Here is a 12,162-nt window from a genome sequence, read left to right as displayed (position 1 = left end):
AACAAAATGAATCTGGTTAAAGGAATAGTAAACAATGTCTCCCAACTTTCCATTATGGTAGCAAAGAATACATAAAGGACTTGGAAAAAACAAATATATGAACCGGAACAATTAAAACAAATGTTACCAAGCCTATGCTTGAAAGCCTCAGGAATTCTCTAGGCCTACATACAACACTGTAGAAGCCAGAGGAGCCCTGGTGGTGGTGGTGTTATGTGTTGCAGTGCTAGCAGCAAGGTCAGAAGCAGCCACTCCTCCGGAGAGAGATGGACTTTCTACTCCCATTAGGAGTCACAGGCTCAGACACTCACAAGGCCAGGTCTACCCTTGTTCTACAGGGTCGCTAGGAGTCTCGATAGCAGTGAGTTTGGTTTTAGAGAGTAGAAGCTAAGGGAGGAAATAAGAAAGAAATGGAATCAGTGGTCTAAGTTTTGTTCTCTTGAAAATAGATATTGAGGCTTTTTGTCCCACTTCACACCCCCACCCCCCCAAGGAGGCAATGGTAGAGCACTTAGAGGGATCTGGTAGGTTTCTTCCCTCCATTAGCAAATATGAAATCTGAGGCCACTGCCCATCAGGAAGTAGAGCAGTCATCCCTGAACTTCACAATAGGTTTGTTGCTTTTGAAGCAAGCATTGGGTGGCCCACTACCGCCCATCAAGCTTTCTATTAAAACAAAGAAAATAAAAACCATTGCATCGACTTCATTCCAATTCACACTGATCATGCAGGGCAGAGTAGAACTGGCACACAGGCTTTCGAAGGCTGTAATCCTTATGGGAGCTGGCTGCCACACCTTCTCCCTGTAAAAGGCTGATGGGATTAAACCCCTCACCTTTTGGATACCACCGGAAGTGCCGCACTAGGACACTTTTCTCTTACCACCCCCCTCCACCCCCCAAATAAATAAAAACTAAAGAAAACTGCGAGCCCATACCATGGTGTCAATTCCAACTCCAGCAACCCTCTAAGACAGAGAAGACCCTATGGGACGGAGCTCCTCAGTTTCCTAGATTATAAATCTTATGGAGAACAGAAAGTCTCATCTTTCTCCTGAGGAGCATTGAGGCAGTTCGAACTGCTGACCTTGCTGACTTCGAAATCAGCACCTCAATACATTAGCAACTATCTCTTGGGAGGTGAAAATAGGTTTGATGCCAATGCATGGTCTTAGTCGCATCCACTCTGTCAGAAGGTATTTCTCCCCGAAAAGCAACCAGAAGTGTGCTTGCATAGGAAACCTCGCCTTCCTACTGGTCTTGATGGGATCACTTGAAGATGTCAACAGACATGAGAGAGGCAGTTATGAAACAGTTGGGGAGGTGAAAGTGTGGAACCTCAGCAAATGAGAGTGCCACCTCAACCCCTGAACCCCAGCAAGAATGTCGAGCTAGCAACCACACCCCGGTGGGTGGTTCCCCCGCCTGGGACAGACAATCAGAATGAGTGGAGGGCAGAGTCTCCTTCCACGGTGGCAGCTGAATGATGTCCAAAGGAAACAGTCACATGAGGGGTTGTTTTTGCTCACGCTGGGAAGAGCTGTTACCGCACACATCAACTAGGGCTCCATCAGGGCACAACCAGTGTTGTGAGTTCTATTAAATGTATTTTTTTCAACTAGGTTAGAAAACAAACAAAACACTTAAAGTCACAGTTATGCTGGAAACCCAGTTGGCAGTTCCTCAAATGGTTAAGCAGAGGGACAATCTTATCAAGCAATTCCAGTTCTAGGAATAGACCCAAGAGCATTGAAAACATGTCCACATAAAAACCTGGACATACTTCCTCATCTGGGGACGCTGTGCAGAAGCATTCTAAATGGTTCAGCTTCAGGGCACAGCCTCTAGCAAAACTAGACTGGTAATAGAATGAGCTACCTTTTCGCTCAAGAAAAGCACCAACATCAGCAGGTGGCGTGTGCCCACACTGTCTCTGCTCCGTCCTGTGAGAGCTAAAGTTCGCAGGAGGCTGTCCAAAGGAACGGTACATCAGGAGGGCTTGTGGTCATGCTAACCGTGTCCAGGACACGATCAAGTGTGCTTCCCTGAGGTGCAAAAATTCTGGTGAATGTATTAACGGCACAGACACAGAGTCAAAAAGCTAAATAAATTAAATACAAATGAAGCTTTTTTTTGGATAAACAAATCAAATTATTAAAAAATTGGACACAAATGTGCACAGCACCATTATTCATGATAGTTCAAAAAAGAAAGGAAACAGCCCAACTGTCCATCAACAAATGGATAAGCAAAATGTATATTGTTGTTGTTGTTGTTAGGTGCTGTGGAATCATGGCAGCATTATGAACAACAGAACAACACACTGCTCGATCCTGAGCCATCCTCACAATTGTTGTTATGTTCAAACCATCATTGCAGCCATTGTGTCAACACATCTTGTCCTCTTTTTCTCTGCTGCTCTACTTGACCAAGCATGATGGCCAGGGATTGCTCTCTCCAGATCACATCTCCAAAGGACGTGAGACCTGAAGTCTTGTCATCCTTGCTTCCAAGGAGTATCCTGGTGAGCAGATACAACCCTGAAGCACACCTTTCTTGATTTTAAACCATGCCATATTCCCCTTGCTCTATTCGCACAACTGCCTCTTGATCCATGTACGTGTTCCACATGAGCACTGTTAAGTGTTCTGGAATTCCCACTCTGCATTGTGATCTACAGTTTGTTATGATCTACATAGTTACATGCCTTTACATGGTTGATAAAACAGAAGCAATCATTTTGGCTAATTCTACTGAATTGGACAACCTATTCCTTCTTCGTGGTCTGTTCTTAATCTGGAAGCTCTGCTGAAACTTATTCACTTTGGGTGACCCTGCTGGGGTTTGAAATACCAGTGACATGGTTTCCAGTAGCACAGCAGCACACAAGCCACCACAGTGTGACAAATTACAGACACGTGGTGGAATACATCTATACTTATGTATGGTAGAATATTGTTCAGCTATAAAAAGAAACAGAACATTGATAGACGCTACAGAGTGGTTGAGCCTGCAGCATCAGCACAGGGAAAGACGCTGCTCACCCAAGGCCACATACTGTATGACTTGTGAAATGCCCCCAATAGGCAAATCCAGAGACAGGAAGTAGATCAGTGATTTCCAGAGAAATGTGTGGAGAGGAGGAGGAGAAAGGTGAAAGACTACTAATGTGTATAGGGTTTGGGGTGTTTTTTTGGTTTTGTTTTGTTTGTTTGACTAATAAAATATACTAGGGTGGGGAGGGGGAGGGGAAAAAAGAGGAGCTGATCCCAAGGGCTCAAAGGAGAGTAAATGTCTAGAAAAGAACAATGGAATATATGTGCAAATATGTCAGATACATTTGATGTATAGATTGTAACAAGAGTTTTAAGAGCCCCCAATAAAATGATTGTTAAATATACATATATATGCTAATATTAGATCATGGTAATTATTATTACATAGCTATGTTGAATACGTATGCTAAAATCACTAAATTGTATATTTCAAAAAGGTGGGTTATATGACATGTGAATTATATCCCATAGAAAATAATAAAATAGCCCCCAACTATTAATGCAATAGTTTGGGGGGAACAAAGCTGGGGGTTAGGGGAGGCGCCCATCTTCCCTACTTTGCTGTTGCCGTTACTTCCTGAGCGCATGCTCTGACATCGCGTGCATTCTGTCAGACTCCAATCCAAGCTCCACTGAGTAAATTAGTTATTGTAAATGCAGTTTCCTTATATGTAAATTGGGGTTAGTGCTCACTTCTAGGGCAGTTGTGAGAGTTTAGTAAGATAATGAGATAAAGCATAGGTTTCCAAACTTATTTGGTCTACTGCCCTCTTTTCAGAATAACAACCCCCCCAATTAAAAACCTTTGTACTATATCCCATAATCCAGGATAAAGTGAAGGTATCTGTTTATGCAGCCCCCACCCCTGGACTGGCCAAGTGCCCCCTCCCCAGGGGTGGTATCACCCACTTTCGGAAACACTGTTATCAAGGATTTATTAAGCTGATACAGAAACTTATTAGCCTGGTATAGTAATCAACACTCAGGAAACACTTTGTAATTAAACATCCAGGGCAGGAAAAGAATATTATCAATTACTGTAACTAATACTTACAGAGGTGTTTTATATATTTTAATGTGTCTAATTCTTACAACTACCTTGTGAGGTGTATACTCCTAACCCCATCTTACAGATCAGTATTAGTGTGGAGTGGGTAGACACTTGCAGGGGATGGAATCTGTGGACTCATTAGGGATTTAGGAGCAGGGGAAGATGATGGCCTGAAGAGGCCATTTCATGGAGGAAGTGCCTGGGAAAAAGAAGGTGGGAAAGGGCGGGAGGACATTACAAGTATGAAGGAAGTTATCAAAGCAAAGAGTTGAGAAGTAAACATTCATGATTTTTTGTACTTTTCCACACCTTAGAAATAATTAATAATGAGCAAAATTTTAAATAATTAACTGCTGTGTCATGGAAAGAACTATGTTTTGTTCTCTTAGTCTGACATTATGTTTCAAAACGCTTGTGGAAAAATGGGCTTTTTGAAGTACTCATATAAGAAATATTTGCTAGTTAAAAGAATAAGTAAAAAAAGCCCTAGTTGATAGTGGTTACAGGTTGGGCTGCTTGCTAACTGCAAGGTTAGCAGTTTGAAACCACTAGGCGCTCTGTGGGGGAAAGACCAAGATCGGGCTTTCTACTACTATAAACAGTTACAGTTTCTAAAATCCACGGGTACTTCCACCCTCCCCAATAGGGTCGCCATGAGTCAAAAATGACTCTATGGCAGTGAGTTTGTAAAAAAAGAAAGAAGGGAATGAGTAAAAGCCATCTTCTTTATGCTTTCTAAAATAAATGGTAGTGTTTTATTTCAATTTCCCGTTTTCATTACGACTTGTGAAATTTTCCCGTATGGCTTTACCTAACTTCTCGCCACAATTGCCTAATTATTCCATAGCAGAAATGTCCCATGATGTATTTATCCTTTCTCCTGTTGTCCTGTCTCGTCGTCCTGGAATCATGGAAACTCCATGCACAACACACGGAAGGCCTGAACCACCGGATCGCCCACCCCCCAATTCTCCATCCCCCTACCTATCTCTACTGCGGGCCTTGCTGGCCTGCCAACTTTGGACACGCCTTTTCACACCGTTGTTCGCGTGGTACTGTGACGCAGACACCAGGAAGCTGAATTCCTGCATCACAAAATCAATTTTCTAAAAGTAAAGCAGAGACGAGGCAAGCTCCTCATACCCATTTGGTTTGCGGACACCGAGCCCAGGAGACTTTCACATGACCCCCGAGACTGGAACGCGCGGCACCATCCGCGCGCCTGCGCGGGCCCGTGCAAGCTTCCGGGCTAGCGAGTTAGGTGCGAGGGCGCGGTGACCCACTCCCCTCCCCGCACGCGCTCTGGCTCCGCCCCGCAGCCCCTTTCATTGACAAACCCCTTAGCGATCACGTGAAAGGGGCATGCTAGGCTCATGACGTCATCCAAGTGCGGCCCAATGGGATCGTCGGCTTATGCCTGGGTCATCCGCATATTCATGACCCCGCCCCCTCCCTCGCGCCGCCGCTCTCCGGCTTCGGTTGTGAACGCGCAGCTGGGGCTGGAGGCGGCGCGGCGGGAGCGTCGCGGGGAGGGCTTCGCCGGTGGCTCGCTGCACCCGCGTCTCCGCCAGCTCCCCTGGCCGTCCCTGGGGCGCTCTGCGTCTCCAGTCGCGCCCCGAAGCCGCCGGCGGTCGCGGGCGGCCGGATCCGCGCCCTGTCTCGGAGCCCGGAGGACATGCGGGAGAGAGAATGAGCCAGAGGGACACGCTGGTGCATCTGTTTGCTGGGGGGTACGTCTCGGGCGGGGCCGCTGGAGCGGGCGCGCGGGGCAAGGGCCGCGGCGGAGGGGCGTTGGGGCCGCACCTCGGCGAGCTGACTGGGTGACGCCCGCGCGGGCGGCGGGGAGGCGGCCCAGAAGGCGCTGCGGGGCACGGGGGGGATGAAACCGGGGCCTGGTGTGGTGATGCCCGAGAGAGGGGTGCGGCGCCCTGAGTCGGGGAGGCCGGTCGGGGTGCGAGGCTGAGGGCCCGCGGGAGGACCGTGTCCCGAGGAGCGGCGGGCGGGGCGGGGTGGGCGCCTCGCTCCGGGCCGTGGCGGCCCGGGGCCCTGCGTCGCGGCCTGGCGGGTGTGCGGGGCGCAGGGCCGCGCGGCCGCGGCCAGGAACGTAGTCGCAGGCCCAACGGAGGGTGTGTGACCCGCGGAGGCCGGGGACAAAATGGGCTCCGGGGCCTTCTGCGCCCTCTTTGCTCGCCGCGCGCACCGGGCCGCCCCCGGTCCATGCCGCGCCCCATCTTCCAGGCGCCGCGGGCTTCCCAGACTGGGCTCTTCGGTCGCGGGTCCCCAGAGCTTTGAACGCACGAGCCAGTTAGGCCGTGGGTGTCCTGGGCCCCAGTGGTTTAGCTGGACTTGAGGTCTTGGAAAATTCCCTTCCCGAGCTGCGCCAGGTTTCTGCTAGGCGATGCAAAGCGGTGGCTTTTCCATTTCCTGGGGTCGGATTTTTCCCCCCCGCGTGAAAACCAACCCTCCAGACCCTCTGCCTTTTGCCTTCTGCGTGGGGAGAGATAGAACGCTTTGATTATTGTTGGAATAATCAAATCGACAGTAATCTTGTGTGCTCAAGATTAGTAAGCCTGCGGTGTTCTTTGCTGCCCACATGGAATGCACGATCTATTTTGCTCAGCCAGTTTAGGCTCCTCGTTAGATTTGTTCAAGAAACTGGTGGCTTAAGGAGTGGAAGGGGGACGGGGGAGCCTTTCTGCTTCCTAAAGATTTACAGCCTCGGAAAACCCCTGTGGGGTCGCTGTGAGTCGGGGAATTGACTGGACGGCAGTGAGTTCTTTTACATATGTAACTTCCTAATTAATTGGACAATAATAGTTTTTTTCTAGGTTCCCCCCCCCTCGCACCCGCCTTATAATAGCAGTTTTAAGGGTAAGCTTTACTTCCTATCTAGTATCAATAAAGAGCCTTCTTTTTTTAAAAAAACAAACGCTTTTTGAGAAACCCCCTATATCAGACTCAACCCACCACTCTGTCCATTTGGACTCAATGACCTTGTGTGGGGCTTTGGTGGCTGTAAATCTTTGAGTCAGACAGCCTTACCTTCCCAACCCCCCCACCTCCACCCCCCACCCCATCCCCCGCCGCCACCAAAATAGCTGGTGGGCTTTAACCGCGTACTTTGCAGTTAGGCAGCCCCACGCACATTGATAAGAGCCAGCAGTAAAACCTGTGAACCCGTGGGTCCTGAATCCTAGGGACTCTATACAGTGTTTCCAAGGCTGGCTATCTGCGGGAGCAGGACGTGCTCATCTCCCGCCTTCGGAGCTGCTGATGGCCTTCATCCCTATGGCTTTGTAATTCACATCCCTTTAAACCAGTTCTAATTAGGTTCTATACCCAGTTCTAATGAAGGTGTCTTGATTTGAGTTGAACATACAGATTGTTGTTCATTATGGTAATACTTTCCTAAGGTAAGTGTGAGTTCATTTGGCAAGCATTGTGCACCAATTATGAGTCAGCCAGAATTCTGCCATAAAACCAGTATTTTTCTTTTAATTCATGAGACTTAGTTGAGGCAAAGTTTGCCTTCCATATTTCTGAAATGTGTATTACTGGTAATGTTGGAAAATTAGATAATTTAAAAAGTTCCATTTGCTGTGTTGATTTTTTTTTTTAAGGTAAGTACTTTTGTTTAGTACAGATGTCTTGTGCAGGAAGTTGGATTTCCTTGGATAGTTAGCATAAATAAGAAGGCCTGGAAGTTGTCATTAGAGATCTAGTTCTTGCTACTTTTTTGAGTAAAAAAAGGGCAAACCCTTTGGATTTAAGTGCCCTTTTAATATATATATTTAAGACTCATCACTAGTTTTATTAAAATTAAGGCACACTTGAATTTAGAATAAATATCAACTTGACTGCACTAACGTTCCAGTTCAGATTAGGATCCAAAGTAGTTTTGTTGTTATTAATACAGGTCAGGATCCTGCTGGTTACTTTCTTCAAGAACAAGAATGGAAGGCTTTTGGGAGCATCTGGGTGTTACCAACAAGCAAAAAGTGCTCAGCTGCTAGCAGAAGGTTGACATTCAGATCCACACCCCAAGGGCACCTCTGAAGACTGGCCTGGCATTCCGCTTCAGAAGTCAGTTCTGGTCATGAGTCATAAGGGCTCACCGTGTGTCAGAATTGGCTCTTGGGGTAACTAAAAAGAGCAATCACAAATATGAGGGGCTGAAATTGTTTAAATTCATGGACAAATGGAATTAAAAGAAACAACATGCAGATTATTTCACATATTAAAGTTATAGTTTATAGGTCTTGATTGGTAGCTGCTGAGTCTTGTAAATCCCCTTTCTTTGCTTGATTTTACTTACATATCAAATATATTTGCATATATCATTTCACTAAAGTTTGTTTTTCTTTTTCAGAGGAATTAAAATTAGGACGGATGATAGAACTAATTCAGAACTTACCCCATATCCAAGTTGTTGTTTTTTTTATGAAAGTACAATAAGGAATAGATGATCTTAAAGATTTTTCCCACCTTGAATTATTCAATGCTATAGAATATTTTGGAAGATTTATATAAGCATTGTAGCTGTGCATAAACTCAAAAACCAAGCACTGCCATTGAGTTGGTTCCAACCCAAAGTAATCCTATAGAACAGAGTAGAACTGTCCCTGTGTGTTTCCAAGACCAATTCCTTATGGGAGCAGAAAGCCTCATCTTTGTCCTGTGGAGTGTCTAGTGGATTTGAACTGCTAACCTTGTTGGCAGCCCAGTGGGTAACACTATTGCCACCAGGACTCCCATAGCTCTGCATAACATGTTGAATTGCAGGTCTTACTTTTTCATGCCTCAAAATTGCTTATTTAGGTAGTCATTTTTGGAACATTCTTGGTTGAAAACTAGATTAATTGTTTTCTTGATTGAATTATATAAATCACAAGTTGGAGATTTTACTTTTTACTTTTAATAATAACCACATATGGAAAAGGAGAGAGGTCTCAGTATTATTGTGCCTGGGTTACTTCACACGTAGTTATCATTTGGATTAAGTTGTGAATGTTTATATTTTTTAAAGTGAAATCCTTTTTTTTAAAGTGAAATCTTTCATTTAATCTTAGGCAAACATTGTTTAAATATGGTGTTGTTGGGTTGTAAAAGTCGATGTTTGTAACTATGTGTACAGTGGGCTCTTGGAAAGCTGTCTAGTAGCACAGGACCCATATTATGAAAGCTGGTACATTTGAGAGAACAGCACTGGACCTTGGGTCTGAGTGACATACTCACATGCATAACTCGTGCTTTCTTTAAGACACCCTTTGGTCTCATTGTGTTTTGGTCAGAGTTAATATTCAGTTTGTAAGGTCATTGGTTAAGTTAATTGAATTACAAAGGCAACTCCTGGCAGCCTGCAAGGAGAATATAAATTGATTTAATTTGCTGAGGCTGGCTATGCAGTGGATCAAGCACTGGGCTGCTAAGGGAAAGGTCCGTGATTCAAACCCACAAGGCTCTGAAGGAGAAAGATGAGCCTGCCTGCTGCTGTTCACAGTGTGCAGTCAGAAACCCTGTAGAGCAGTTCTACCCTTTCCCATAAGGCCACCGAGTAGGAATCAACCGTAGTCGGTTCATAATTCTACAAATACTTTGGTCTGTGGATAAAGATAAAAACAAACAAAAAAGATAAAAGCAGTTTGAAATGGGTTGTTAAACATTTTTTAATCAGCATTTATAAATTTAATCCTTTTAAATATTTTATATAGATGCCCATTGGCTAAAATCCATTTGTAAGGGATCTCAGTTTAGTACATGTATTTTGATTTGTTGTTGCTGTTGAGAATATGCACTACAAAACATATACAATCCAGCATTGCTACCTGTTCAAGTTAAGTGACATTGCTTATGTCCTTTGAGTTGTGCCGCTATTCTCAGCCTACTTTTCTAAGCGATTTCTCCCACACTAACATAAACTTTCTCACTGCCACCAAGCCCATTCCAACCATATAAGACAGTGTAGCACTGTCCTTTTGAGTTTTCAACACTGGAGCTCTACTGAAATAGAAAGCCTCATCCTGGGGGTTTAGCAGCCCAACATGTAACTAACACACTACTAGGGTTCCCATAGATTCCATATCCTCCTCTTGATTCCTGACTCCCTTCCTCTCTTCCACTTGTGCCTTAGATGACCGGTGGACAAGCCTTTCAGACCTCAGGCACAAAGCCATGAACTAGGAGATAGAACTGAAGGGCTAAACAGTATAGGTCAGTTAATAGGGGATATCCTCCCTTGAAACCATAATCTTATACCTCCAAACCAAAGGACCAAATCCCATAAGGTGTTTGGTTGTGTGTAAGCAGACTCAGCTATTCCACTTCTTTTTGGTCTTTATAAATATATTTATCATGCAACATTTTTCAGTTCAGCTCTTTCTGTGTGCACAGCTTACAGCAGTTACAATCTACTCAGCAGTCCCACACCCTTGATCAGTTTGGTTTTCCCGTCACTTTTTCCCTTTTTTGCCCCTTCCTTGTCTTTTTAAAATTTTATTTTAATTTTTTTCCTTCCTTGTCTTTTTATATGAAGTCATATAATAGCTGTGATTGCCTCATTTCACTCAGTATAATGCCTTCAAGCCCCATCCATAAAGAAATGTTTGTATAAAGACTTCATTTCTCCTATTGGCTGAGTAGTATGTATGTACACCATTTTATTTATCCATTCATCTCCTAATGGGCAATTAGCTTATTTCTGTTGACTGTTGTAAGTAGTGTTGTGGTAAACTTAGTTGTACAAGTTTGTTGGGTTTTGGGGTTTTGTTTGGTTTCTGCCTTTACCCTTCGGAAGGTATGTATACATAAGGAGTAGACTTGCTGGGTCGTGTGGCAGTTCTCCTCGTAGTATTTTGAGGCATTGTCTTTTTCCTGTGCTGGCTGTACTGCTTTATTCTCACTTGCAAGGTTTCAGTTGTCCCTCGTCCCTGCCACCATTCGTTATTTTCTAGTTTTTGTTTTCTATCTTAGCCATTCCTGGTGAGGTTATAATGGTGTCTCATCGTGATTTTGATTTGCATCTCTGGTGGCTATGCCTTGATGGTGTGCCCCAGGATAGCACTAGACTCTGTATGGAAAGGTCAGTGGTGTGAACCTGCCATCTGCTCTGTGGGAGAAAGATGTGACAGTGCCCTTCTATGAGATTGCAGCCTTGGAAACCCTGTGGTGGGGCTGTTCTATCCACTCTGTCCCATAGGGTCACTATAGGAATTGACTCAGTGGCAGTGGGTTGGGGATTTTTGGTAATGATGCTAGGCATCTTTTTTATGTGTTTGGTGGCTATTTGGTGTCATCTTTGGTGAAATATCTGTTTAAGCTTTTTGTCCGTGTTATGATTGGGTTATATGTCCTTTTTTTTAAGTACAATTAGTAGAATTATGAATTGTCAAGTTGCTCTATCAACTGTATATGCCCACCAAGAGTCAATTCATATTTGTTTTCTTCCCTGTTTGTGTGAGACTTGTCAAATGCAGGAATAAATGTTCAAATTTTTGAGTGGATGAAAAATTTTTTCCTATATACCTCCCATTATGGTAAGAAAGCCTTATATATGTGAGTATACATTTAGTAGATTACATGTAGTAGATTAAAAGATTGTTTGTATTATTTTCATTTCCGAGAACTCCATTGTTAATTTGTTGTAGGTGGTGTAAAGTGGGCTTTGACATATAGCGATCTACGTACAACAAAACAGCATTCCTCAGCCCTGCACCATCCTTACAATTGTTATGTTTAGGCCCAGGCTTAGCTACGACGGCAATCCATTTCCTAAAAAGCACCCCTCTGCTTTACCAAACATGATGTCCTTTTTCAGGCACTGAACTCTCCTGATAATATGTCCAAAGCATGTGAAATGAAGTCTAGCTTCTAAGGAGGAGACTTGTTGGCTCTACTGGCAGTTCACGGCCCTTTCAGTATTCTTCACTAGCACTGTACTTCAAATGCAGGGGTTCTTCTTTGGTCTCCCTTATTCATCACCCAGCCTTGCGGCAATTAAGAATACAATGGTTTGGTTCAAATGCATCCTAGTCCTCAGAGTAACATCTTTGTGCTGCCA

The 12,162-nt window shown here is 44.6% G+C and overlaps 1 protein-coding gene across 3 annotated transcripts in view; it reads left to right on the top strand.

Annotated features, from left to right (window-relative positions):
* Window positions 1-5,678: 5,678 nt before the first annotated feature.
* SLC25A36 (solute carrier family 25 member 36) overlaps window positions 5,679-12,162 on the top strand; it is a 46,144-nt gene continuing 39,660 nt past the window's right edge. For all 3 annotated transcript variants that reach the window (XR_006679833.1, XR_006679832.1, XM_004712079.2), the window contains exon 1: window positions 5,679-5,836. Coding sequence is in view for 1 of the 3 variants with exons in the window: in XM_004712079.2 (XP_004712136.1) it covers window positions 5,796-5,836 (41 nt within the window). In the remaining 2 variants the exon portion in view is untranslated. The remainder of the gene's footprint in view (window positions 5,837-12,162) is intronic.

The sequence above is a fragment of the Echinops telfairi genome, unplaced genomic scaffold (assembly GCF_000313985.2).
Source record: "Echinops telfairi isolate 266 unplaced genomic scaffold, ASM31398v2 ScPeMD7_16;HRSCAF=60, whole genome shotgun sequence".
Classification (NCBI taxonomy): Eukaryota; Metazoa; Chordata; class Mammalia; order Afrosoricida; family Tenrecidae; genus Echinops; species Echinops telfairi.
The sequence above is the reverse complement of the archived record's forward strand: the minus strand, read 5'-3'. Positions and strand labels throughout refer to the sequence as shown.